The 27,689-nt window shown below is 44.0% G+C and overlaps 1 protein-coding gene across 1 annotated transcript in view; it reads left to right on the top strand.

The window, feature by feature from the left end:
- The window catches only part of AGBL1 (AGBL carboxypeptidase 1), a 784,924-nt gene that overhangs the window by 91,457 nt on the left and 665,778 nt on the right, over nucleotides 1–27,689 (top strand). Inside the window, exon 4 of the mRNA XM_025893095.2 lies at nucleotides 1,402–1,439. Within this exon, the coding sequence (XP_025748880.2) occupies nucleotides 1,402–1,439 (38 nt within the window). The remainder of the gene's footprint in view (nucleotides 1–1,401; nucleotides 1,440–27,689) is intronic.

Raw genomic sequence — 27,689 nt, 5'->3', positions numbered from 1 at the left:
AGCCAAAAGGTGATTAGAAGAAAACATGATTGGGAGGGATAAATGACATGGCCCATCGGTAACAACTAGCCTCACCTTCTTGCTGACTGCCCTGCGGTTTTGCCAGTCTGTCGGAGCTGGGGGTCCCCCCTGCCATGGGTTTGCTCTGGGGCTGGTGAGTCCCAGACCACTGATACTGTAGGATTCCTCTGTCGGTTGTGGGAAGCCATGATGTCTAAGTGCTAGATTTTTATTTAATTTTATTTTAGTTTAACTCATTATCTTTATTTTTACTGCCAGCTCTATTGCTCAGTATTAGATAATATATTGCAAAGAGGAGTGTCTTTGATCAAGCAGGCAGAGGCCAGGGCAGGGCTAGTGTAGGAGGCTCAGGAGAATAACAGGTGTGCAGGAAGCAGAGGTGGGAAGTGAGGTTCCTGGGTGGGGGTCCCACTCTGTCTAATGTCTGAAGTCTTGGAAGGGTGACCCAGGCTCGTTGACCTGTTCCCCCAATCCTCAGGGTTGGGAGGGAGTGTGGGGAAGCAAATCACTCTCTAACAGGCCTTAAGGATAAGTTACTAGGACTGTGCAGAATACTCCTTTTCTTAAAAAAAAAAAAAAAAAAAAAAAGCAAACAGGCAACAAACCCTCCCTCCCAGAATCACACCATTGTGTCTTTAACCTTGAAGTTTCCTTCTGTTCAGCGAGTGGGTCTTTGTGTGACCTTCGCAGGCTCAGGGCACAGACTAAAGGGTCACTAAGATATGGGCCAAAGGCATTTTTATTCTTATCTGCCTCCCATTGCTGCAAAGGTTGTGAAATTCTTCCATGGAAGAAAAAATGAATTTGGCAGAAATTCTTCCATGGAAGAAAACAATGAATTTGGCAGAAAAATCATGACATAACCGTTTTCCCCTCTAAGGAACCAGCATTGCTTTCCAGCGTGTGAATGTTTTCCCTTGTGTCCCCAGGGCCATGAGTGTTGTAAGAAGTTTTCACTGCAATGCTGCCTTCACTCAGCCTTCATGTCCCACCCCCTCCCAGCCCATCCACCAGAGTCGCCAGGGTTCCCGAGTATAAACCAAGAGACTGACAAGAGCCCTGGCAGGGATGAGCAACAGAAATACAAGGAGCATAGTGTGAGGAAGGTGGTGGAAGGTGGGAGGCAAGACAGGGAGGGGAAGGTATTTTCAGCAGCAGCGGGGACTCCTGAGACCCATTATCAAGACAGACACTTTGCTTGGAGCAATTTCTGCATTTATGCCTCTTTAATGGTCAGTGGTGCAATCAATAGAATGCCTGCTCCCTGGTTAATAATGGGTCTGTTAGGTGGCAGCAATGAGCCTGCTGGCTTTGGGATCTGTGGGCTGACAAAAAGACCATTGAACATTGACTTTTTCACTTTTCTTTCTCTCTCCCCAGGGCAGCCACCGAAGTTCTAGCAGCATTGCTGAAATCCAGTAAGCACCTCTTTTGAAAAGTGATTATTTCTTTCCCCTCTGAGTTCAGTGAAAGATGCTTTCTGTATCTCCATGGCTCATTTTCAGCCTGGAAGGCAATAGAGCCATTCCTGGGTCTTCGGGGTGAGATGGAGAATATTATGGCTGTTCCATGCACAAGGCTGCAAAGAGAGAGTTAGTATCTGTCCATGTGGGCATGCCTACGCATAGTGCCGTCGAGGCAATTTATTCTAAAGGGAGTGTGTTGTCTTCTGCAGCCCTGAGGAACTCTCCAGTTCCTTCTAGCAGGGCCAGTGGGCCCTTAAGCATTGTTGGAATAAAGTCCCGTTTCCATTAGGATTGTCCTGTAGAAGAAAAGGTGACGGCACTGGGTGGGTGGGAAGCAGGACTCTTGCCTTTGCTTCTGATCCCAGTTCATGACTCTGTATTCTCGGGCAGGTGGGGTGTTGGGAGTCTCTTGGACAGTGTAGATTCTAATAACAAATTTATATTAAAAAGTTGGCTCTCTTCTCAGTTACTTGAGTGATAGCAAAAGAATAGCTCTGGGGGTCTGAATAATTTGAAGATTTTTTTGTTTTGTTTTGTTTTTTTGCCTAGTAGCCCTGATCTAATTACATTGGGAATCAGTTTCATGTGTGCAATATATTAGAAGGCACTATGCACTTGGGAGTGAAGAAGTCTTAGTGTAATTTTTTCTTTTTTTTCCCCTCCTTACCTCTTCATCTATTTTAATTTGGTGCCTTGGAAACCCGTTCCTTCAATTGTGATATTTGTTTCTCTATTGGGAGCCCAAGGCCTGTGGGTAATAGGTGAACTTTAATAAAACTTTTAAATAAATAAATAAAAATAAAAACACCTTTTCCCCCCAACCATAGATCTCTGTCAACTCTTGGCACAGAGAAAGCCATATCACATAGCACTTCCTTTTGTAGGCTGAAGGAAAAAAAGAAATTAAAGCTTGAATTCATTTGGTCAGTTGGAACGTGATACAGTACACAGGCATGCGTGTTCATGGCTCTGTGTCCTGCAGGTGGAATGGAGGTATTTTGCAGCAGGCTGGCATCAAGGTTCTTGTTATTTACCTACCCGCCCTGCAACAACCCGTGATGATAACAGGTGTTTGGTGCTGGAAGGGTTCTGGGATTGCGGGAAGTAAGGGAGCTGCGAGGGGCCGGAGGAGCCAGCCCGGTCTAGGTGGGAGAGGCCTCCATGTCTCACAGGAAGAGAGCCCTGAGACTGGAGAAAGGCTGATGTCCTTTTCTGTACACACACACACACACACACACACACACACACACACACACACACCCCCTTCTCAGCCTTTAGGCTTAGAGTCGAGTGTCCTGAGGCACAGCGTATCCACCATGTGTAGAAATCTGAAAGCAGGCACATGCCCGTTATTAACTATTTCCATACAGGGCACCAGGCATGGACCCAGGGGAAACCAGAAAGCAGTGACAATATACTGACTAATTCAGGCTTCGAACACGTAGCCAGGTTTTCAAAACGCTGGCTGTCCTTAGCAAAGTGAGCATGCTATGCTAGCGGATCAACTTTAACAAAGTTTCTTACTTCTGCTTTGCCTTCAGAGCTCAGGTCAGACCTTTTCTCTAGAAAAACTTTCCCTGGGGTGCCTGGGTGGCTTAGTCGGTTGAGCGGCCGACTCTAGATTTTGGCTCAGGTCATGATCTCGGGGTCCTGGGATCGAGCTTTGGGTTGGGCTCTGCACTCAGTGGGGAGCCTGCTTGAGGATTTCTCTCCCTCTGCCCCTCCCCTTGCTCTCACTCTCTGTCTCTCTAAAATCAATAAATGAATCTTAAAAAAAAAGTACTTTTGCAGGCACGGGTCATCTTTGTGGATCGCTGAATTATTTGCATCAGCACAATGAAAAGCTTTAAATAAATTTATGGACTAAACATTAAAACTAATGAATGATTTCTGAATGAATATATATGAATGAATAAAATGAACGAACGATACTTATATGTATGAAAATGGTAGTACTGCCCTCTACTACCTGAACCCAACAACCCACACATAGAACCAATGATCTTAACATTTGTGGTTCTAATGTCTATTTAACTATATTAATAGACTATTGGGGAACTGATAGCCTACTATCCTCTGCATATAAAACATGTTTTATTGTCCCACTAGAAGGGTGTCTGGGGTTATTTGCTAATTCTGCTTAGCTGTCTGCACAGACCTTTGTCTGGATCTTAGGTTCTTTATAACATGACAGAGTTGGATGAAAGTTTCTCTACCATTCTTTTGATCACTGAATACTCCACCTTAATATACATCACGGTTTCTGAACCTTGACACTCCTGCATGACGGATGGGATAATTCTTAGTTGTTGAGGCCTATTCTGTGCATTTCAGAATGTTTAGCAGCATCCCTCACCTTGACTTACCAGATGCCAGTAGCACTCCCAGTTAAAAAGAACAAAATTGTCTATAGACACCACCAAATGTGCCCTGGGAGGTCAAAATTGCCTCCTATTGAAAATCACTGATATAGATTGGACCAACCCAAAGGTTGAAGACCTTTCAAGGTTTCAGCTGACCTCTCCCCAAATACTTTATTGGTATCTCATAGAAGTGCTCTTTTTGCACAACTGATCTGAAATTCCCCAGCGTTGGTGCCATTCCTGTGGGTTTAAAAGAGGTAAAAATACAGATGGCGGAACGTCCCTACTGGACATGCAGAAACTACTTGGGAAGGAGCAGGTTCTACAGATCTAGAGAGTCTTAGAACAAGGAGGGCAAATAGGTTACATTACAAGTGCCAACTCCCACATGTGGGCGGAAGGATTCTGAGATCATATTTGAGCTCAGCAGGAAAGATGTTTGAAATAGCAAAGTCTGTCATGGATCTGGGGAGGAGCAGTAACAGAACACCAGGTTGTCGCCATCTTTGTTCTACCAGCATAACCAAAGTATCGCGTGGCCTGGAGGGTCTGGGTAGGGATGGTACCACTCCACTTAGGCTGCGGTTGCTGTGGGGCAGGTGTGTGTCACGGAATTCTCTAGTTGCTTCGTATTGTCCTCACGCATAGTTAAGACCCGACATGGAGTGTCTGTCAGTTTGGATCCCGGGTGGGTTTGTTTTCAGATGGACCTAAATTCAAGAAGTCAGTTTCTGCCTAAAATTGAAACCCTTACCATCTGGCACTGGATATCTGGGAATGTTTATGTGAACCTTTAGTTCCTAAACACATAATCCTTTTGGCTAGTGATTAATCTGGTCTTGATGCTTGCTTGTCGTATGAAAGTTGGCACTGTAACGTATCTCTGTAATTGCTTCACAAAGGAAGGGCATTCCTCTGTCAAAATAAAGCTGGAAGGACCTGTCTTACTACCTTGGGGGCAGTCAGTGCTTCTGTGGCAATAGACTTGGGGGGCCTTGGCCATCTGAGGCCAGTAAGGTCCTCTCTGTGCCTAATGGGTATAGAGACTAGCTGGAGGCAATGCCCACCAGTATCAGGGAAAGGAGGACTGAGGATCTGCTTGCCCACCTTAGCAACAAAAAGAGAGGGAAGGAGCCCATGGGTTGCATAGGACACTTGTTATCTCTCTTCCCTCCCACAGCTACAACACCAGAAGCCAGTGTAGGATCGGTGGATGGCAAGAAGAGGGAAACGAGCCGGAAGACATCCCTTTTCTCTTTCCCTTCCTGAGCGAGAGCAGGCAAAATAAGCTTGGACATCCCAGACTGCTATTCCAATTGTCTCCGCAATTTAGGATGCCAAAAATGAAGTTATTGCCCATTCAAGGGACCTTTTTGTAGGTGCAGGGGCTAGAAAGGTCTAATCCAAATCCCATACCTTTCACGGCATCCATTTCTCCTCTCTGCTCACAGGTGCACAAACCCTACTTCAATTTCCCTGTACAGAAAGTGTTGCCCTTTGATGCGTTAGCCTACGCAAAAACTCTTAACTTTTCACTACCAAAACTTAATAAAGGCTTTGATTAAGAAATAGTGCTTCTAGTGCAGGCAATTTTTTCCCCCTCTAATAAACCCAAGCAACATATTGTCCTTTGTCTCTCTCCATCTTATGGATTTCCTCCCATCTGCCTTTCCCTCTGCCTGTACCTCTGTGTTTCTTTTTCCCTCATTCTCTCCTCCTTTGCTCACTGTCGGCTCCCTCCTCTCCCCCTGGCCCACCTCTCCTTCTCTCTTTTCGCTCCATAACACCCCTTCTATGAGCATTAGGTATAAATGCAGGGTTGAAAAATTGCGCAGCCTTTGGAAGCGGCACTTGAACGAGTGTGGCATCCTGCCTGCCTAATTTGTACTGGCCCCAGCAATGAATCTTCAGATAACGCCTTGGTATGAACCTTGCTGCTCAGATTTAAAGGTCACATTCCCACTAGAAGGAATCCCCTGCAACCCCGCCTGGTTCAGGCCCCAAATCTCAAGAAGAAGGGGATGGTTTTCCTTCAGACTACTCTCCAACTTAAGAATTAGCATTTAGAGGAGTCTGGAAGTTTGCAGACTGTGAGGGCCTGGGGAGGGTGCTGGAAATAGGGAAGTAAGTTAATAAAGGAAGGGAAATGAGGTGGAGGGAGGGAGAAATGCGAGGGAGCTAATGGGAGGTTTGGCAGGAAGATGAGACTTAGTCACTAGTCTTCCTAGTTAATGCTCTGGCTGGCTGGCTGGCTCCCGGGACAGGCCGTCAGCCTGTTGCGCTGGGTGTGGGGGAAGGGAGGGCCTTCTAGTGCCCAGGGCCCTGATCCTGTAGAGACATCCTCATGCTCTCAGCAGGGTCTACTGAGGCCTGGCTGTCAGCAGGGCAGTGACGGAAGGGTATTATGGCTAGACAGTTGCTTAGCTGCAAAATGTCAAAGAATGAGCCATTTTTTTTTTGAGATGCACCCGCCTAAGGCTTTTGTAGGACTTGTAGGAGCTCTGAAGAGTTCTCAGAATGACAGTTTGTGTTTTAGGATGCTTGGCATTGTGATTCCTGTGATCTTATGGTGATACACAAGGAGCAGGGGATCAGCGCAGCCTTGGTGGGACTCACATGTACCATCTGGGTTCCTGTGGGGCCTGTCCTCCCTGGGTTGTGCCCACATAGTGCGATTTCCTCTTCTGTTACCGGGTGAGGGCCATGGGGTCAGACAATCAGAGCTGGAAAAGACCTTGGAGGTTGGTTTAGTGCGGTGGTATTCAAACTTTTTTTTTTGTAGAGAGCTCAGAGCCCTGTCTGTCCATTTCCACTGATTTCCCCCCAAGATGGCCTCACAGACACATTCACAAAAATATAGGGCCCCTGAGAATCCGGAAGACTATTGATCTTTTAAAAAAATTGAAATATACTTGACATATAACATTGTGTAAATGTAATAATGCAGGTTGATTTGATACCTTTATGTATTGTAATTGTCGTTATAGCAATAATTTGTACCTCTGTCATGTCACATAATTATCAATTCTTTTTAGTGGTTGGAATAATTAAGATCAAATCTTCTAGCAAGTTTGGTGGTTATGACACAGTGTTGTAGTCTATATCCCAGAAAACTATTGGCATTATCCACCCCCCATCTCTTCATTTCCACATGGGGAAACTGAAGACCAGAGAGAGGGGGTGACCCCCCCCCCCGATCTCTGAGACTTTGAAAGTTTCTTATCCAGATGACACTTACTCCTTCTTTAGGTCTAGCACAAATACCTCTGTCTGGGGTTTTTCTGAATACTACCCAGCCCCACCTCTGCCCAGCATTAGATTCCATTAAACCTTTTTATAGAACCTTATATTTACACCTCTAAGAACTAACCATACTGTAATCAATGATTCCTGTATCTTTTATATGTGTATGTGTGTATGCATTTTTACTACTGGGTATAGCTCCATGAGGGCTGGGGTCCCTACTGTATCCTCCATGCTTCGCATTGGGCTGTGCCCAGAGCTGGTAACACATTACTGGAGGAAGGATTCTAGTTCCTTGAGATTTAAGTCTCATTCACTTATTTTCAATATACCTTAGTGAAGAGGCCAGCCCAATTCCTGTTCCCGGAAAGAATCAAATTGTGGTGTGATTATACACTCAATGTCTCTTCTTCCGCCATATCTTTTGGAGAAGCATGCAGTATATTTCGTGACAAACCAAAAATCTGCTTCAAATGATATTGACAGATCTTTGCATTTGTCACCCTGGGATGGACTGCGGCAATCGACTTTGTATGAATGCAGAATAACAAACTACATCCATCACACTGCTGGGTGGAAATGACAACACAGAGATCTACAGTTTATTGAGTTCTTAGTGTGTCAACCACTGTATATACATTTAGTCTATCAAGCAGGGGTTATAATCCCCATTTTATAGGCATAAGACCTGAGGTTTGGGAAACGTGTGTAATGCACACTGCTCGTGGGCTGGCCCGCCATGCCAGTCTCCATGCTGGGGCCTGAGCCTTGTGCATTCCAAGAAGAGAATAATGATGATAGGCTCATTTAGCCCAAAGAGGACAAGACCAAAAGCTGAAAGGAAGCTACATAAATACTTCCTAAGTATCTGAAGGATTTTTTTTTGGGGGGGGGCAGGAGCATCTGCCATTTAGTTGAGAAAAGAGCAGTGCATGGTCCATCCCATATAAGCATCGGAATGGGACCTGCTAAGAGGTGCCCAACACAGCAGCATGGCCGTGCAAGGGACCAGAGTGTCTGCTGCAAGGCTGAGTATCAGGGCGAATCTGATGAACGATGGGGTGAGGGAGAGGAAGGGAACCGGACAGGAAGAATCACAGACTCCCATTATGTCATTCTGTGTTCAACTTGGCACATTGTTTTTTTTTTTTTTTTTTCTTTTTAACCCCCCTTGACTCAAAGTTCAGAACTCCCTGCCAAATATTTCTGTCTTTTGCACAAGTACATAAAATATTTTTAAGGTTTAAGCTGAAAAGATACCACCTCTCTCGCCCTTGCTCCACTTCCTTGCCCCCTGGGTCAGACTCCTCCCATGCTGGGTGGGCAGACAGGGACTGGCCAGACGGCGGCATGTGTAATTCCTCTTCTGGCCACGTGGTGGTGCTGTTCTTTTAGTTATCTTGGCCACAGCGGTGGACTATTTATTTTCAGTGAGTAATTTGTTTATCAGGAGGTTATTTTAATCTAATTTTGGCCATATTTGCTATTCCACACTATCTGTACTTCCCAGCGTTAGCAGCTTGCATGTCTTGAAGGAAATTAGCTGAGGATGGTCTCAGAGGCATTTGCTCAGCTGTTATTTAGGGGAGTTGGGAGGAGGCAGGGTGAGTGGAGCCCTGGGTTGGAAAAGCCTCTGGAATTTGTTGCATCCCCAGTGATGTGAGCATGATTGAGCAGGACTTATGGAGGGCGGGGAGCATCCCCAGCAGCTTTTTTGAGGGCTGCCTCTGGTGAGCAGCAACAAATCTTGCAGTTACCTTTCCCCATCTCCCTCACGCCCTTCTGATAACCTGTCTCTTCCCTGCTTTTGCTGCCAAGGCCAAAGGCACCACTTAAGGGAAATGCCTGTCTGCCTTCTCACAGCCCACAAGCATCTCTTATCCACTTAATATGTTTCTTGAACTGTTTACTGCCGCCCCTGCAGGACCTAGGAAGCACGGTGGGGTGTGGGAAGAGAATTACAGTTTGTTAGAGTACTTCAAGGAACAGCAATCATGACTATTGATTACAGAGCCCAAACACTTGCCAGGTACCTTACATGCCCATTTTACATACAAGGAAGGTATAGCGAGAGAGGTTCATGAATTTTCCCAAGGTCTCCAGCAAGGTCAGCAGAGAGCTAGGATTTGAACCCGGTTATGACTGTCTCTAAAGCAGAAAGCCTTCATATTTCAGAGGCGATCTGCGCCCTCCACATGGAGCTGGGGAAACCTGGACTCTGCTTTTTGATGCCCTGTGTGCTCTTAAATTACTTCTTCATCATTGCACTTGACTTTAGCTTGGCTTTGCAAAAATGGGAGGGCTCCACAAGATGAGTAGTTTAAGGATGCCTCAGTAGAAGATTCCTTTTCCAAAAAAAAAAAAAAAAAATGAAATGACACATCTTAAACACATAAAATGGAAGCAGAAGTGGGAGCTCTCAATGAATGATGGCCTGGTCCATCGCTACCCTCTCTTTCCCTGGCTGGCTGGCTGGCTGGCTGGCTGGCTTACTTACTTTATTTGTGTTTATTATTGAAGTATAGTTGCCATACACTGTTCTATTAGTTTCAGAGGCGCAACATAGTGATTCCACAATTCTGTACATCATGCAGTGCTCACCACAATAAAGGTAGTCACCATCTGTCACCATCCAACGTTATTACGGTATTATTGATCATATTCCCTATGCTCTACTTTAATCCCCATGACTAACTTATTGTATAACTCCCTTCAGTAGCTCTTGATTGCCTCTTAGAAATGTCCATGGAAGTTCCTTGGGGCTTAAAGGAATCAAGTTTGAAAACTTCTGAAATAAATATTCACAGGACACTCTAAGAGCTCAGTCTGTTGTCTGAGATCGTGGTTTAAAGATGTGTGGACACATCCTTCAGGCAGTTTGAAGAGTGTGCTCGTTTTTACTATGCGGTGGTCATAAGGAAGGGCTGGTGTGACTCAGGGAACGACCCAAAATATTATGTTCATTAGTGAGCCCTACTGGAGGAATTGGTATTAAGAGACTTAATTAAACAACTGAACCAAGTCTAATTAAATGGGGAGTTTCAGCAGCCAGTTGAGATTGTCATGGTTGGTAGTATGGGCAGAATGGTGAACCACCCTCCCAAGATGGCCAGGGTGTTTGGAGGCACCCACACTGCATCTAACAGAGCTGTGGATGGTGGTGTTGAGTTTTTCCTGCTGGACACAAAAGTGTTGGCACATAAAATATTGTTGTAATGAGAGTGGAACCAGTCCTGGTTCTATACCCATGCAGGATACTGTCTTTTAAGCAGGTGGTCCTGTACTCCGGTAGTCGTGTAAGACTAGGTAGGTCTGTATCCAGAGCCTTCTCTCTGGCTTGATTATCTGCCTGTAGGTTTGGGCCATGGTGTTCCTTTGCCAACAGTGTGAAGGCCTCCTCGGGGTGGCTCAGGATCATGTATGAAGGGTGTGTGTTTGCTAAAAGCTCAAACCTCTTAACTGTCTATGAGGATAAGACATGGTGGAGAATAGTGTTTGCATCGTGGTCTCAAAGCTGGCTCTCAGGAGACTGTGGATTCCAATCAGAGCCTCTCGAGGTGCCTTGCTTAGTGACCGTACTGGAACCATCTCACCTGTAAGGCAGGGAACACGATACCCTCCAATGAGAATTGATAAGATTTAAACAAGGTGCTGTACATGTAGTGGGAGTATAACGCTAGATCTTAGTAAATCTCTATAAAGATCATCTCTCACTTTCCTATCACCACCATTTAGAAAATCCTGGGAGTTTCAGGAACTGGTCGTATAAAGCTTGTTGCAATGTGAATTCATCATTCTTACTTCTGCCTGAGTGTTGGATGATACATAGCTGTTTTCAGTCTCTGTGTTCCCTCTAGAAGCTTTTTCTGTAAAAGGAATAAGTACATTGTTGAATGCAGCGTTATTGAATGAACTTGCCCGTTCAGTTGACCCACATACCCTCATTTCGTTTCCAGTCTAGGGAATCAGGGGGTTAACATCCAGGATTGCTGAGCTCTAAATGTTTTAGATTTTAGAACTTGTATCATCCTGGCGTAATGAATGACTGGCTATGGATTGACAAAGATAAAGTATCGCAGAGATTTAAAGAGATAGACAAAAAGATAAACATCTCCCCGCTCTGAAGGGGCACAGGAGCTCCATCACATTCAGGATCGACTGTACAATTATTTGTTTATGCCGAGGTGTGAGTCAGGTGTTTTCTACAGACATCTGATATTAGCAGTTTACAAAGCACCTTTTCATGTATTATCCCATTTAATCTTCACGGTAGTCCTTGCAAGACAGGTAAATATTTAACTATTGTATAGCAGTGGTTCTCAGCGGGAGCGATTTTGTCCCAGAGGGGACATTTAGCGAGGTCTGAAGATGGTTTTGGTGGCCCATCTGCAGAGGTGGGGCTGTTCCTGGCATCTAGGGGGCCGAGGCCAGAATGTTGTTGAACCTCTCCTACAGTGCACAGGACAGCCCCCCTCTCCCCAGGAAATACTATCCAGCCCCAAAAGGCAACAGCGCAAGGTTGAGAAACTGTTCTATAGAGAAAACTTCGGGGCCCAATGGGTTTGACTTACTTGCCCAACATTTCATATCCTTTGCCTAAACAAAATCCTTTGCAGAACCGCTGCATGTACATGGTCGACAGTGGTGGCAACGAGGTTTAGAGACCCCGCTTAGCCTCTCCCTTAGCCCCTCCCCCCATCTTAGGGGCGCACAGCATGGCAACAACTGACCCCATACAGTGTGACCCAGAGAACACCTGACCCCTCCTGGCATCCCCAGACTTTCTGATTTCCCTGCAGCCATTGCTTTTTTTTTTTTTTTTTTTTTTTTTTTGAGTAGGGGATGATGACAGCCTCCCCGTTGTGCTTTAGTAAGTGTTGGGCCGTGGAGGGAGCTGGAGGCGTAGGGGCCACGTAGTGAGGCTACTGCAGGCACGGTCTGGGTGGTAGGAGAGAAGACCAGATTGGACAGAAGGCCGCCAGCCAGGAGCGCGGAGGCACAAGCTCCCCGCCTTCCTCCAGCGCCCCCTCCAGGCCCGGAGGTATACTGCAGCATGAGCCTGTTGGCATGTGATATTTGCAGCACTTTGCAGGTGCATTTCCCTGCGGTCCGCGCTGCTAGTCTGTTCCCCGCCAGAAGCAGGCAACGCCACCGAAAGACTGGTGTCTCTTATATCAATCGATGAGGAAAGGCAGTGGGGAAGGTCGCAGCTTTCTCCTTCCTGGTGTAAGTCCTGGCTTTCTTCTTCAAGTGTCATCTGATGAGTTGACAGTGGGTAGACAGTCAACCCAGGAAAGTTTTCTGCAGGAACCCAGAGGGACAGTGGCTTGACTTGGGGATTAGCAAGTACTTCTTTCCCTACTGAAGTCTAGACTCAACATAAAACACTGGATGGATAGGAAAACTGGAAAAATTTAGGTTTATGCAAAGATGATCATTCCTAAGGGCTTTCTTGCAAGGGTGCCACAAACAAGTAACCAAAAGTAGAGTGATGGAATATCTCAGTGTGATGCACCTCTCCACTTTTGCAGAACCTGCCATGATGAATGTCCAAGTGGTGGAGGTCACGCATTCTGATTCCTGCCCTCCTTTTCAGTAATTTCCTACTGTTCTCCTTCAATTTTTTCACCTGGCTTTAGTTGCAGGCTTTTTATTTGTACTCACCTACTTTGGGCTTTTCCACTTGCTGTGCTCTCAAGATTTCTAAGATTTCTAGAATTTTCTGCCACCCTAGCTCTGTTTCTTGATTCCTTCCTATCATTCAGGTTCAGCACTGATACCCTCTTCTCAAAGGGTCTTGCCTGACCACCCAATCTAGAGTAGTTGTCCCCCTGGTCACTCTATCATTGCTGTTTGAAAATTATTTTTAAGATTTATTTTAGAGAGAGAGACAGAGACAGAGAGCGAGCAAGAGCGTGCATGTGAGCTGGGGTTGGGGCAGAGGGAGAGAAAATCTCTAGTAGACTCGATGCTGAGTATGGAGCTGGACACGGGGCTCAATACCAGGACCCTGAGATCAAGACCTGAGCCAAAACCAAGAGTCGGTCGTTTAACTGAACTCAACCGCCCAGGTGCCCCGTATTCCATTACTGTTTTATTAGCACCATAACACTTGTCACTTCCTGAAATTACCTAATTTTTTCTTTGCGTGTGTGCCTACTTGGTTCTGTGGCTCTCCATGCACCCCGCCCCCCCATGGGAAACAAGCCCCTTAACAGCAGACACATGGTCTATCTCATTTCTTACTGTGGGACCCCTGTGCCAGCAATAGTGTCTGGCCCATGCTGGCCCAAAGTAGTTGCTAAGTAAGTGTTTGCGGAATGAATTAATGGCGGTGCCTTGGGTTTTGGGTGAATGAGCATGGTTTTAGTTGATGGTTTATCCCATATGTCACCACTGCAGGATCTGGCTTTCAGGACAGAATACCTCTGCGTATTTGCATATGCACAGCAAACCTCTCAAGTGACAACCCCTTGCTGGGAATGAACTCATTTCAGAGAGTTTTCAAAGGAACAATGTTGCAAAATTAATCATAGCTCCTCAAATCTAGGATGTCGTTGACTATAAGAGGCACGACTTTTTATGTGGTGAAAAAAACGCTGCCGGTTATAACTGAAACAGCGCCGTTGGTGAGAAGCACTTAATTTTGGAAATGCTAAGGCTGTGAAAAAAACGTAAGCCTTAGAATGGAGAGAGCGCAAGATGCCATTGATCCTTCATCTGGGATGCCGAGTACTGAACTGGTGGGGCTTGGTGTCGGGAGTACGCACGGGATGGTGGCCCCTCCTTCTCTAGCATCGCAGCCTGATGCCCTTCCTTAGAGGGGATTCCCGCCAAGGGCCCGAGAGGCAGGTACGCAATCCGAGGCTTTCCTCTGATGCAGGAATGCTTACGGTTTGGCAGTGTCTCTGCGGAGAGGTATTAGAAGGAACTGGTGCTTAAAGCACAAAAGCAGTAGAAGACTCTAGATTTAAAACTGCCGCGAAGGACATTCTCTAACGCTTTCGATTTCTGGGGCTCAGGAGAAGCCTCTTTCCTTTTTTTAAAGGCGGTGAATGGGCAAACAAGCTTTGCTTGAAACAGAAATTTCCTTGACGGTCAAGTTTCCTGATATGCAGCTATTCTACAAAGAGAAAAAAAATATATATATATATGTAAGTTAATTCAATATCATTATTCTTATTTGGGCTAATGATAATCGAGTAGAATTTCCAGGATCAATGAGATTAAGATTCGTTATGTCTCAGCACATGGATGGCAGTTCCTCCCTCGTGAGGCAGGAGCTGGAGACAGCTGCCTCAGTCTCTCCTGCCCAGCGGCATCACACTCGTGTCTGGACCTAACTTCTGGGCTGGTCTCGCGGAGTCACTGGCTGAGTGACAGGAAAACTCCCAAACATCTCCTCCGGTGACCTGAAGAACTGTGGACCACTTCTGGGGACCTTTAAATCTTGTCAAGTCTCCTAGTAAAAATCAACTCTGTCCCTAATTTCGGGGCACAGGAGGGAACAGAGAAGATGGGGGGGGGGGAAGGGCCAGGTGGAGGGGCTGAGCCAAGGTAACATTGGCTGAAAGCCACTCCCCTCAAGCACCTCAGGCTTCAGGTGTTCAAATGGCTTTACCTCCAGTAACCTTTTAGAAACCTTCCTCAAGAAGTTGGTTATTCTGGTCATAGGTACAGGGCTTCTTCTGGGCACAAAGAAGTGTAAACTATCATCACTTCATCATCAAAAGCTTTGGGAGTAACAGTCTGGGATGTAAGCTTTGGAGGCAGATGGAGAGCCCCACTGGAATCGTGGAGAGGTCATTCATAAGCTCTAAGGGCTTCAGTACGTTGTCCGACTCCTCTTAGCCTCTGCGCCTTCATCTGTAAAAGGAGGAAAATAATGCTTATCTCAAAGCATTTTCATGAGATAAATGAGATAATCATTTAAAATGATTAGCCCAGTACTGAGCACATAGAAAACATTCAGTATATAAATACTCCGTAATTGTAACTGGTGTTATAATGGCAAAGTAGGCAGGTCGTTGTTCATATAATATGATTTATAAGTCTTGGTAAAAGCCTGCTTTGTCCAGAAATATCTTCTAAATTGACTCCCTGAGAAGACCACAAAATAAATGTCTTGCAAAGGCAAGTGTATTGGTCGTCAGTACCTCGAGTTTTAATAATGTCTCCAAGGGTGGTGTTCTCAGGTGGTTATTATAGAATGGGAGTGCTGTGTTCAAAGTGGATCTTTCATTGTGGATTCCTGATGGAGATAGGCAGTGTCTGTGATGGAATTGCTCAGGGTTGGGGGAAACAGTGCAGAGAGGGTTTGGAAGCAAACCCTGACGAGTAAATGGGAGTTTGGTCAGCCCAGTTGGGTGGTCTTCTGCTCCGAGAAGGAGCCACTATCCTGAAAAAGACTAGCTGAATTGTCAATAGTTTGTATGAATGGGATTTTCATGAAGTTCCTGAAAGAAGCGATAAGGCTATTTAATTTCCCTGGGCAAGAATTTCTTGAGATGGTAATTTCAGAGCCTGCTGTGTGTCTGAAGAAGATTTTTGTTCTCAAGAGTGATGGGAGCCTAGAGTCCTTGTGTTTCTTCTTACTCGTCTATGCCTTATCCAAGGCAAGGGTGGGCTAGTGACCTCTTGAACATTATCAATTAAGAGGATCTTACAACACTAACCAGTCATCTAGAAAAGTGTTGGTGTAATTGGACCCAACTGAAGTAACTTTTGCCAGAGAGGGGAACAATAAAGGTCTACAGTATGGGTTTTTCTGTATGGGACACCTGGGAGGTGTGACCCTCAGGGTGTCTGTATCGGGATGTCTAAGGACAGATGGGCAACAGTGTAAAGCTGGTGGATATTTTGGGGAGAGAAGTCATTACATGGAGATTGAAGAAACTTGGATACATTTTACTTTTTTAGGAACTTTGCCATGGGCAAATGTCACGGGTAAAAGGTATGTGAAGTTTGATGTCATCCTTATGGGGGAGGGGATTATCATTTACTGAGCACATGCTCTGTGCCAGGCGTTAGGCTTTGCATTCATTCCCTATAAAAGACTTGTGAGGCTGATGTTGTAATTAATCTTTTCTTCATTTTGCATTAGTCTTTGCAGATGATGGACATCTAGTTCAGGCTGGCTAATCAGCTTAACGAAGGTTACACAGCTGGTAGAGCCCAAATTCACATCAACAGCTATGTGACCCTGGAGCTCCTGTTCTTGAATGAGGCTGCCAAAAAGAATATGTTCACATCCTGAGCCTTTGGCATTCTGTTGGCCGTAACAATAGGGGGGGAAGTTGGAATAATAAATGGATTTTGCTTATCATGTTGATGATGACAGTCATAATAGGCAACAGGTATTGAACGCTGATTATACATCAGGCATTGAGCCATCAACGTTACATGTATTATCTCATTTAATTTTCTCAACAACTTCTTAGTCAGGGATATTATTAGTTTTGTCATTCAGATAAAGACTTAGTGATAGAACCATGAACTGACATGTCCAAGGCCACACAGCTAGAAAGCAGTGGAGCTCCTGGCCGGGTACAAGGAGTCCCAAAAGACAGCTGAAAGCAGACCCAGCCAGGCCATGCAGGTGCATGCGTGACTACAGGAAAGATGAGTTTAGAGTCTGCACGAATTTGTCCATCTCGTTTGAGATCCGTGGCTGTTCATTTGTTCGGCTCATTGCTCTGCTGCAGGTGCCCATTCCGTCACTGTGAAGTCATCACTTCACCCTCAACGGGCTGATGAGATCCCCAGATATGGTAAATGAAGAGCAAAGATGAAATTTCCTTTGGTTTTGCCAAAGGGCAGTGGCAGAGGAGTGGGGTGCTGGCAGGTGTAATAATCTGGGTCACGGAGCATTTCTCCACCAGCCCATTATGGGGCTGAATATTCTCCAGGAGAAATTCCATCTTTGAATCTTGAAGGTGTCTACACTTTCCTCTTTAAAAGACAAACATCTTTATAGAGATGACTGGGATCTCAAATGCCTTCAGGGGTTAGTAGGCAAGTAATTCACTTTTGAAGGGAAGAGGGTAAGGCTGAAAAAGTGTGTTGGTTGCGATAGCAACCTGGGGACCATTGGCCCTGCCCACAGGCATTTACAACATGGCACAACCAACAGTCTATGGACCTCCTGTCAGAAGGTAACATTTTTTTTTTTTACCCCCTCCTGATTAGCAGAGTTCATGGTAGAGTATGTAGGGAATAAGGACTATAGAAAAACCTAAATCAAATCTAAAAAGTCTAAAGCAAATAGAATCCTCGCTCTCTTCCTCCCCCTTAAGTACTTGTGCTATCTTGGCATAGTCCCTTCTAGTTATTTATTATTTTCTTTTTACCTGAGTGTAAAAATCTGCTGCATCAGTGGGGTCTGCAGTAAAAAACAAAAACAAAAACAACATTTGAACCTCAGAGAAGGAATACCTGGGGTAAAAATAAGGATATCACTAGGTTACATTTCAGACTGATAATTAGCTACAGGGAAGACCTCACTCTGGAGGATATAATCTGGGGACGCAGAGGTAGTACAATATAAGAGGATGAATTGGAGGGAAGGTCAAGGTTGAGTCTGTGGATTTGCCAAAGGAAAAGTGACCAAGGATGACCTCAGCAGGATGGAGAAGGGCACTGAGGGTGCGTTTGAGACAGGATGGGAATATGGAGTGAGATGTTAAACTCAGAATGCCTCTCTGTCCATCCTACCCCATCCTCCTCCTAGTTAAGATAAACCACTCTACTTGGGAAATTAAAAAAAAAAAATAAGGAGCGGGAATTTTTTTCCAAGAAAACCTTAGGAGGAATCCCTTTATATATAAACAGACTTAAGTGCAGCTGATCTGTTTTGAAGAGGGTCGGGGGACCAGGAGCCCTCTCCTGCTCCAAATCCTGAGCTTACCCGCAACATTTTCTCCTGGCTATTTGGCCACCCTCGGAGAAGTGTTGTTTCCCTCTCACATCGTCTAGAACTCCTGCACATCGCTGATCTCAGTGACCCTTATTTCATTCTTTGGCTCTTCTCCACATTTGCTCTTCCTCAGTTTGCTGAATCTCCTCTTGTCGGTTTTTTTCAGATGCGTATTGACTTTTGCAAAATTCTGCAAGCCATTCTCAGAGAAAGATTGACTGATGATGTAGGGTCGGCGGGGAAGGAGGTGTAGCCATTTTATTATTATTATTTTTAATAATTTTTTTATTGTTAAGTTAATCACCATACATTACATCATTAGTTTTTGATGTAGTGTTCCATGATTCATTGTTTGTGCATAACATCCAGTGCTCCACGCAGAATGTGCCCTCTTTAATACCCATCACCAGGCTAACCCATCCCCCTACCCCCCTCCCCTCTAGAACCCTCAGTTTGTTTTTCAGAGTCCATCGTCTCTTATGGTTCATCTCCCCCTCCGACTTACTCCCCTTCATTCTTCCCCTCCTGCTATCTTCTTTCTTTTTTTCTTAACATATATTGCATTATTTGTTTCAGAAGTACAGATCCGTGATTCATCAGTCTTGCACAATTCACAGTGCTCACCATAGCACATACCCTACCCAGTGTCTATCACCCAGCCCTCCCACCCCCCACCACTCCAGCAACCCTCAGTTTGTTTCCTGAGATTAAGAATTCCTCATATCAGTGAGGTCATATGATACATGTCTTTCTCTGATTGACTTATTTCACTAAGCATAACACCCTCCAGTTCCATCCACGTCGTTGCAAATGGCAAGATCTCATTCCTTTTGATGGCTGCATAATATTCCATTGTGTATATATACCACCTCTTCTTTATCCATTCATCTGTCGATGGACATCTTGACTCTTTCCACAGTTTGGCTATTGTGGACATTGCTGCTATAAACATTGGGGTGCACGTACCCCTTCGGATCCCTACATTTGTATCTTTGTGGTAAGTACCCAGTAGTGCAATTGCTGGATCGTAGGGTAGCTCTATTTTCAACTGTTTGAGGAACCTTCATACTGTTTTCCAGAGGGGTTGCACCAGCTTGCATTCCCACCAACGGTTGGAGGGTTCCCCTTTCTCTGCATCCCCGCCAACATCTGTCGTTTCCTGACATGTTAATTTTAGCCATTCTGACGGGTGTGAGGTGGTATCTCATGGAGGTTTTGATTTGGATTTCCCTGATGCCGAGCGATGTTGAGCACTTTTTCATGTGTCTGTTGGCCATTTGGATGTCTTCTTTGGAAAAAGGTCTGTTCATGTCTTCTGCCCATTTCTTGATTGGATTATTTGTTCTTTGGGGGTTGAGTTGGATAAGTTCTTTATAGATTTTGGATACTAGCCCTTTATCTGATATGTCATTTGCAAATATTTTCTCTCATTCTGTCAGTTGTCTTTTGGTTTTGTGGACTGTTTCTTTTGCTGTGCAAAAGCTTTTTATCTTGATGAAATCCCAAGAGTTCATTTTTGCCCTGGCTTCCCTTGCCTTTGGCGATGTTTCTAGGAAGAAGTTGCTGCGGCTGAGGTCGAAGAGGTTGCTGCCTGTGTTCTCCTTTAGGATTTGGATGGACTCCTGTCTCACGTTTAGGTCTTTCAACCATTTGGAGTCTATTTTGTGTGTGGTGTAAGGAAATGGTCCAATTTCATTCTTCTGCATGTGGCTGTCCAATTTTCCCCACACCATTTGTTGAAAAAACTGTCTTTTTTCCATTGGACATTCTTTCCTGCTTTGTCAAAGATGAGTTGACCATAGAGTTGAGGGTCCATTTCTGGGCTCTCGATTCTGTTCCATTGATCTATGTGTCTGTTTTTGTGCCAGTACCATACTGTCTTGATGATGACAGCTTTGTAATAGAGCTGGAAGTCTGGAATTGTGATGCTGCCAGCTTTGCTTTTCTTTTTCAACATTCCTCTGGCTATTCGGGGTCTCTTCTGGTTCCTTACAAATTTTAGGATTATTTGTTCCATTTCTTTGAAAAAAGTGGATGGTATTTTGATGGGGATTGCATTGAATGTGTAGATTGCTCTAGGTAGCACTGACATCTGCACAATGTTCTTCCAATCCATGAGCATGGAACATTTTTCCATTTCTTTGTGTCTTCTTCAGTTTCTTTCATGAGTATTTGATAGTTTTCTGAGTACAGATCCTTTGCCTCTTTGGTTAAATTTATTCCTAGGTATCTTATGGTTTTGGGTGCAATTTTAAATGGGATCGACTCCTTGATTTGTCTCTCTTCTGTCTTGTTGTTGGTGTATAGGAATGCCACTGATTTCTGTGCATTGATTTTATATCCTGCTACTTTACTGAATTCCTGTATGAGTTCTAGCAGTTTTGGGGTGGAGTGTTTTGGGTTTTCCACATACAGTATCATATCATCTGCAAAGAGTGAGATTGACTTCCTCTTTGCCAATTTGGATGCCTTTGATTTCTTTTTGTTGTCTGATTGCTGTGGCTAGGACTTCTAATACTATCTTGAGTAGCAGTGGTGAGAGTGGACATCCCTGCCGCGTTCCTGACCTTAGCTTTTCCCCATTGAGAATGATATTCGCTGTAGGTTTTTCATAGATGGCTTTTATGATATTGAGGTATGTACCCTCTATCCCTATACTCTGAAGAGTTTTGATCAAGAAAGGATGCTGTACTTTGTCAAATGCTTTTTCTGCATCTATTGAGAGGATCATATGGTTCTTGTTCTTTCTTTTGTTAATGTATTGTATCACGTTGATAGACTTGTGGATGTTGAACCAGCCTTGCAGCCCAGGGATAAATCCCACTTAGTCGTGGTGAATAATCCTCTTAATGTACTGTTGGATCCTGTTGGCTAGTATTTTGGTGAGAATTTTTACATCCATGTTCATCAAGGATATTGGTCTGTAATTCTCCTTTTTGATGGGGTCTTTGTCTGGTTTTGGGACCAAGGTAATGCTGGCCTCATAAAATGAGTTTGGAAGTTTCCCTTCCATTTCTATTTTTTGGAACAGTTTCAGGAGAATAGGTATTAATTCTTCTTTAAATGTCTGATAGAATTCCCCTGGGAAGCCATCTGGCCATGGGCTTTTGTTTGTTGGGAGATTTTTGATGACTGCTTCAAATCCTTAGTGGTTATAGGTCTGTTCAGGTTTTCTGTTTCTTCGTGGTTCAATTTTGGTAATTGATACATCTCTAGGAATGCACCCATTTCTTCCAGGTTATCTAATTTGCTGGCATAGAGTTGCTCATAATATGTTCTTATAATTGTTTGTATTTCTTTGGTGTTGGTTGTGATCTCTCCTCTTTCATTCATGATTTTGTTGATTTGGTTCCTTTCTCTTTTCTTTTTGATAAGTCTGGCCAGGGGTTTATCAATCTTGTTAATTCTCTCAAAGAACCAGCTCCTAGTTTCATTGATCTGTTCTACTGTTCTTTTGGTTTCTATTTCATTGATTTCTGCTCTGATCTTTATTATTTCTCTTCTCCTGCTGGGTTTAGGCTTTATTTGCTGTTTTTTCTCTAGCTCCTTTAGGGGTAGGGTTAGGTTGTGTATTTGAGACCTTTCTTGTTTCTTGAGAAAGGCTTGTATTGCTATATACTTTCCTCTCAGGACTGCCTTTGCTGTATCCCAAAGATTTTGTTTTTTGTTTTTTGTTTTTTTTTTAAAAGATTTTATTTTTATTTACTTGAGAGAGAGAGAATGGGAGAAAGCACGAGAGGGAAGAGGGTCAGAGGGAGAAGCAGACTCCTCGCTGAGCAGGGAGCCCGATGCGGGACTCGATCCCGGGACTCCAGGATCATGACCTGAGCCGAAGGCAGTCGCCTAACCAACTGAGCCACCCAGGCGCCCTATCCCAAAGATTTTGAACAGTGGTGTTTTCATTTTCATTGGTTTCCATGAATTTTTTTAATTCTTCTTTAATATCCTGGTTGACCCATTCATTCCTTAGTAGGATGCTCTTTAGCTTCCATGTATTTGAGTTCTTTCCGACTTTCCTCTTGTGATTGAGTTCTAGTTTCAAAGCATTGTGGTCTGAAAATATGCAGGGAATAATCCCAATCTTTTAGTACCGGTTGAGACCTGATGTGTGACTTAGGATGTGATCAATTCTGGAGAATGTTCCATGGGTACTAGAGAAGAATGTGTATTCCGTTGCTTTGGGATGGAATGTTCTGAATATGTCTGTAAAGTCCATTTGGTCCAGTGTTTAATTTAAAGTCTTTATTTCCTTGTTGATCTTTTGCTTAGATCTGTCCATTTCAGTTAGGGGGGTGTTAAAGTCCCCCACTATTATTGTATTGTTGTCAATGTGTTTCTTTGCTTTTGTTATTAATTGCCTTATATAATTGTCTGCTCCCATGTTAGGGGCATAGATGTTTACAATTGTTAGATCTTCTTGTTGGATAGACCCTTTAAGTAGGATATAGTGTCCTTCTTCATCTCTTATTACAATCTTTGTTTTAAAAATCTAATTTGTCTGATAGAAGGATTGCCACCCCAGCTTTCTGTTGGTGTCCATTAGCATGGTAAATGGTTTTCCACCCCCTCACTTTCAATCTGGGGGTGTCTTTGGGTCTAACATGAGTCTCTTGCAGATTGCATATTGATGGGTCTTGTTTTTTAATCCAATATGATAGCCTGTGTCTTGTGATTGGGGCATTTAGCCCATTTACATTCAGGGTAACTATTGAAAGGTATGAATTTAGTGCCATTGTATTGCCTGTAAGGTGACTGTTACTGTATATTGTCTGTGTTCCTTTCTGATCAATGCTGCTTTTAGGCTCCCTTTTTGCCTAGAGACCTCTTTCAATATTTCTTGGAGGGCTGGTTTCGTGTTTGCAAATTCCTTTAGTTTTTGTTTGTCCTGGAAGATTTTTATCTCTCCTTCAATTTTCAATGATAGCCTAGCTAGATATAGTATTCTTGGCTGCATATTTTTCTCATTTAGTGCTCTGAAGATACCATGCCAGGCCTTTCTGGCCTGCCAGGTCTCTGTGGATAGGTCTGTTGCCAATCTAATGTTTCTACCATTGTAGGTTACACATCTCTTCTCCCGAGCTGCTTTCAGGATTTTCTCTTTGTCTCTGAGACCCGTAAGTTTGACTATTAGATTTCGGGGTGTTGACCTATTTTTATTGATTTTGAGAGGGGTTCTCTGTGCCTCCTGGATTTTGATGCCTGTTTCCTTCCCCACATTAGGGAAGTTCTCTGCTATAATTTGCTCCAATATACCTTCTGCCCCCCTCTCTCTTTCTTCTTCTTCTGGGATCGCAATTATTCTAATATTGTTTCGTCTTATTGTATCACTTATCTCTCGAATTCTGCCCTCGTGATCCTGTAGTTGTTTCTCTCTCTTTTTCTCAGCCTCTTTATTTTCCAACATTTGTTCTTCTATATCGCTGATTCTTTCTTCTGCTTCATTTATCCTAGCAGTTAGTGCTGCCATTTTTGGTTGCACCTCATTAATAGCCTTCTTGATTTCGACTTGGTTAGATTTTGGTTCTTTTATTTCTCTAGAAAGGGTTTCTCTAATAACTTCCACGCTTTTTTCAAGCCCAGCTAGTATCTTTAAAGTCATGATTCTGAACTCTAGGTCCGACATCGTACTAATGTCAGTATTGAGTAGGTCCCTGGCAGACGGTACTACCTCTTGTTCTTTTTGCTGAGGTGATTTTTTTAGTCTTGTCATTTTGTCCAGAGCAGAGCAGATGAATGAGAGAACAGAATGCTAACAGGTTAACAACGTCTCCAGCAAATATATTCTATACAAATAAGCAAAGACCTGAAACCAGGGGACAAGAAAGTGAAAGAAAGAAAAAAAAAAAAAGGAAAAAGAAAAAAGATAAAAACAAACAAAAACAGAACAAAACAAAAAAAAACAGAATATGATCAAATATGATCAGGGTAGTGCATAGATCAGTGCCACACACTAGATTTTGGGCATATTTTGGTCTGTTAGAAGAAAGTGCCTCCTAAAATTTTAAAGGAAGAAAGACTTATATATGTACAAAATAAGGGTTGATACAATGAAGGGATGGAAGGTGATTGTAAAGATGAAAATCATAAAAGATTTTATAAAAGGAATTGGTAAGAAGTTGTTTTTAAAAAGAAAGATTTAAAAAGAAAAAAAAAAGAAAAAAAAGGGAGAGAATGTGATCAGGCAGGAAACTAGAACAAAGCCATACACTAGTGATTTAGGGTATATTTTGATCTGTTAGAAGAAATTGTATCTCAAAATTTTAAAGAGAGAACAACTTATATATATATATGCCAAAAATAGGGTAACTACTATGAAGGGATAAAAATATGAGTCTAAAAATGAAAAATAAAAAATGTTTTTTTTAAAAAAGGGATTGATAAGATGTTGTTTGAAAAAGGGAAAAAGAGAAATTCAAAAAAAAAGTTAAAAAAATTAACTTTGAAAAACTAATGAATTATGGTAAAAAAGCCATGAATTCTATGTGCAGTATTCCCCTAGCGCTGGAGTTCTCCCGTTCTCCTTGATCGGTAAACTTGGTCTTGGCTTGCTGGCTGTCCGTGCTGATCTTCTGGGAGAGGGGCCTGTTGCCGTGGTTCCCAAACGTCTTTGCTGGAGGCGGAATTGCCCCGCCCTTGTGAGTCCGGGCTAAGCAAGCTGCTCAGGTTTGTTCTCAGGAGCTTTTGTTCCCTGCAAGCTCTCGGTACAGCTTTGGAGGACCAGGGCAAAAATGGTGGCCTCCCAATCTCCACCCGGAGGAGCTGAGAACTCGGGGCCCCGCTCCTCAGTGCGCCCCCAGAGAAAAGCAGTCCCTCCTGTGTCCCCGGTCTCCGGCCGCACTCCGTGCTCACCCGGCCTGTGACCGAGCGTTTCTATGTCTGGCACCCGACCCCGTGTGGAGTCTCCAAACCCAGCAGATCCCTGCAGTGCGTTCCCGCACCGCTCCTCCCGGGGAAGGAAGGGGAGTCTCCCCGGCTCTGCCGCTTGTTGGGTCCCTGCTGGAGGAGCAGTGGCCCGACTGGGCCGCGGGTCACAGTCTATGGCAACCCCGAGCTGAGAGCCCGCGCCTCGGCTCCGTTTCTGCAGCCGGCTTCCCCGCTCTGATACCTGGGAGCTCTGCCGCACTCAGGCACCCCCGGTCTTTCTGTGACCCCGAGGTCCTGAGACCACACTGCCGCACGAGAGTAAAGTTCGATTTTGTGCTCCGCGGCTCTAGCACTTGCCAGAAGCGGCCGACGGAGGCCCCCTCCCCCACCGTCTATCCTCCCGAATATCGCCTCGGATTCACTTCTCCGCACGTCTTACCTTCCAGAAAGAGGTCTCTTTTCTGTTCAGAGTTTTGTTACTATTCTTATCTTCGATCTCCTGTTGAGTTCGTAGGTGTTCAGAATGGTTTGATCCCTATTCAGCTGAATTCCTGGGACCTAGACGAAATCCAGGTCTTCTACTCCTCTGCCATCTTGCTCACTCTCAGGTGTAGCCATTTTAGATGTTAGTAAACATGGCAGCTTGTTGAGGATTAACTGGAAATCATGAATAAAATCATTAGGATTTGATAAGGGATTTTTCTCTGAGAGAATTAAAGATTTTTTTTCCATTATCCCCATCTCCCACCCCCCAAAAGAGTAGGGGATGAAGGTCATTAAGATAATACGTTATTAGTCTCCTACTCTTAAAATAGATAAAAGACAAAAGTCCTTAACCTCTCCCTGCCCACAGGGCCTTTGTGCACTGTTTTTCACATTCTGGCATCTTTCCAGCAGGGGATACTCTAATACCTCCTACTTAATCCCCAATTTTAAACATCCGATATTGGATAGGCTGGAACCTCATTTAAGCAGTAAAGAACTCTGGCGCTTTGTGGCTGGGACCAGCCAAGGAGAGAAATATTTTTGATGGAAAAGAATAATTCAGTAAAGGAGGTAATGAAGGAGATTTAAACCTTCCACAAACACATCAGTGGGCAAATAAAGCTCATCACTCTCAGTTCAGGATCATGGCTGAATGAAATGTTGTAAAACTGAAAAAAAAAAAAAACAACCCAACTGTACAAATGGGTCAAAAATCTCAGTGGGGCTCAGCCAAGCCTGACAATTGAGAATTTGAGAAACCCGCAGGAAAAAAAAATATTCTTTTAATATGAGAAAACCCCCCTGGAATAAAGCACTGAATTTTTTTTTTTTTTAATTTTTTTATTGTTATGTTAATCACCATATATTACATTATTAGTTTTTGATGCAGTGTTCCATGATTCATTGTTTGTTCATAACACCCAGTGCTCCATGCAAAACGTGCCCTCCTCAATACCCATCACCAGGCTAACCCATCCCCCCACCCCCCTACCCTCTAAACCCTCAGTTTGTTTTTCAGAGTCCATCATCTCTCATGGTTCGTCTCCCCCTCTGACATACTCCCCTTTTCTTCCTCTCCTGTTATCTTCTTCTTTTCCTTTTTTCTTAAAATATGTTGCGTTATTTGTTTCAGAAGTACAGATCTGTGATTCAACAGTCTTGCACAATTCACAGCGCTCACCGTAGCACATACCCTCCCCAATGTCTATCACCCAGCCATCCCATCCCTCCCACCCCCAACCACTCCAGTAACACTCAGTTTGTTTCCTGAGATTAAGAATTCCTCATATCAGTGAGGTCATGTGATACATGTCTTTCTCTGATTGACTTATTTCACTCAGCATAACACCCTCCAGTTCCATCCACGTCGTTGCAAATGGCAAGATCTCATTCCTTTTGATGGCTGCATAATACTCCATTGTGTATATATACCACATCTTCTTTATCCATTCATCTGTCGATGGGCATCTTGGCTCTTTCCACAGTTTGGCTATTGTGGACATTGCTGCTATAAACATTGGGGTACACGTACCCCTTCGGGTCCCCACATTTGTATCTTTGTGGTAAATACCCAGTAGTGCAATTGCTGGATCGAACGGTAGCTCTAATTTCAACTGTTTGAGAAACCTCCATACTGTTTTCCAGAGGGGTTGCACCAGCTTGCATTCCCACCAACAGTGTAGGAGGGTTCCCCTTTCTCCACATCCCCGCCAACATCTGTCGTTCCCTGACTTGTTAATTTTAGCCATTCTGACGGGTGTGAGGTGGTATCTCATTGAGGTTTTGATTTGGATTTCCCTGATGCCGAGTGATGTTGAGCACTTTTTCATGTGCCTGTTGGCCATTTGGATGTCTTCTTTGGAGAAATGTCTGTTCATGTCTTCTGCCCATTTCTTGATTGGATTATTTGTTCTTTGGGTGTTGAGTTTGATAAGTTCTTTATAGATTTTGGATACTAGCCCTTTATCTGATATGTCGTTTGCAAATATTTTCTCCCATTCTGTCGGTTGTCTTTTGGTTTTGTGGACTGTTTCTTTTGCTGTGCAAAAGCTTTTTATCTTGATGAAATCCCAATAGTTCATTTTTGCCCTGGCTTCCCGTGCCTTTGGCGATGTTTCTAGGAAGAAGTTGCTGCGGCTAAGGTCGAAAAGGTTGCTACCTGTGTTCTCCTTTAGGATTTGGATGGACTCCTGTCTCACGTTTAGGTCTTTCAACCATTTGGAGTCTATTCTTGTGTGTGGTGTAAGGAAATGGTCCAGTTTCATTCTTCTGCATGTGGCTGTCCAATTTTCCCAACACAATTTGTTGAAGAGACTGTCTTTTTTCCATTGG

Source organism: Callorhinus ursinus, unplaced genomic scaffold, assembly GCF_003265705.2.
Source record: "Callorhinus ursinus isolate GAN/ISIS: 27379988/994484 unplaced genomic scaffold, GSC_fseal_2.0 scaffold45, whole genome shotgun sequence".
Lineage (NCBI taxonomy): Eukaryota > Metazoa > Chordata > Mammalia > Carnivora > Otariidae > Callorhinus > Callorhinus ursinus.
The sequence above is the reverse complement of the archived record's forward strand: the minus strand, read 5'-3'. Positions and strand labels throughout refer to the sequence as shown.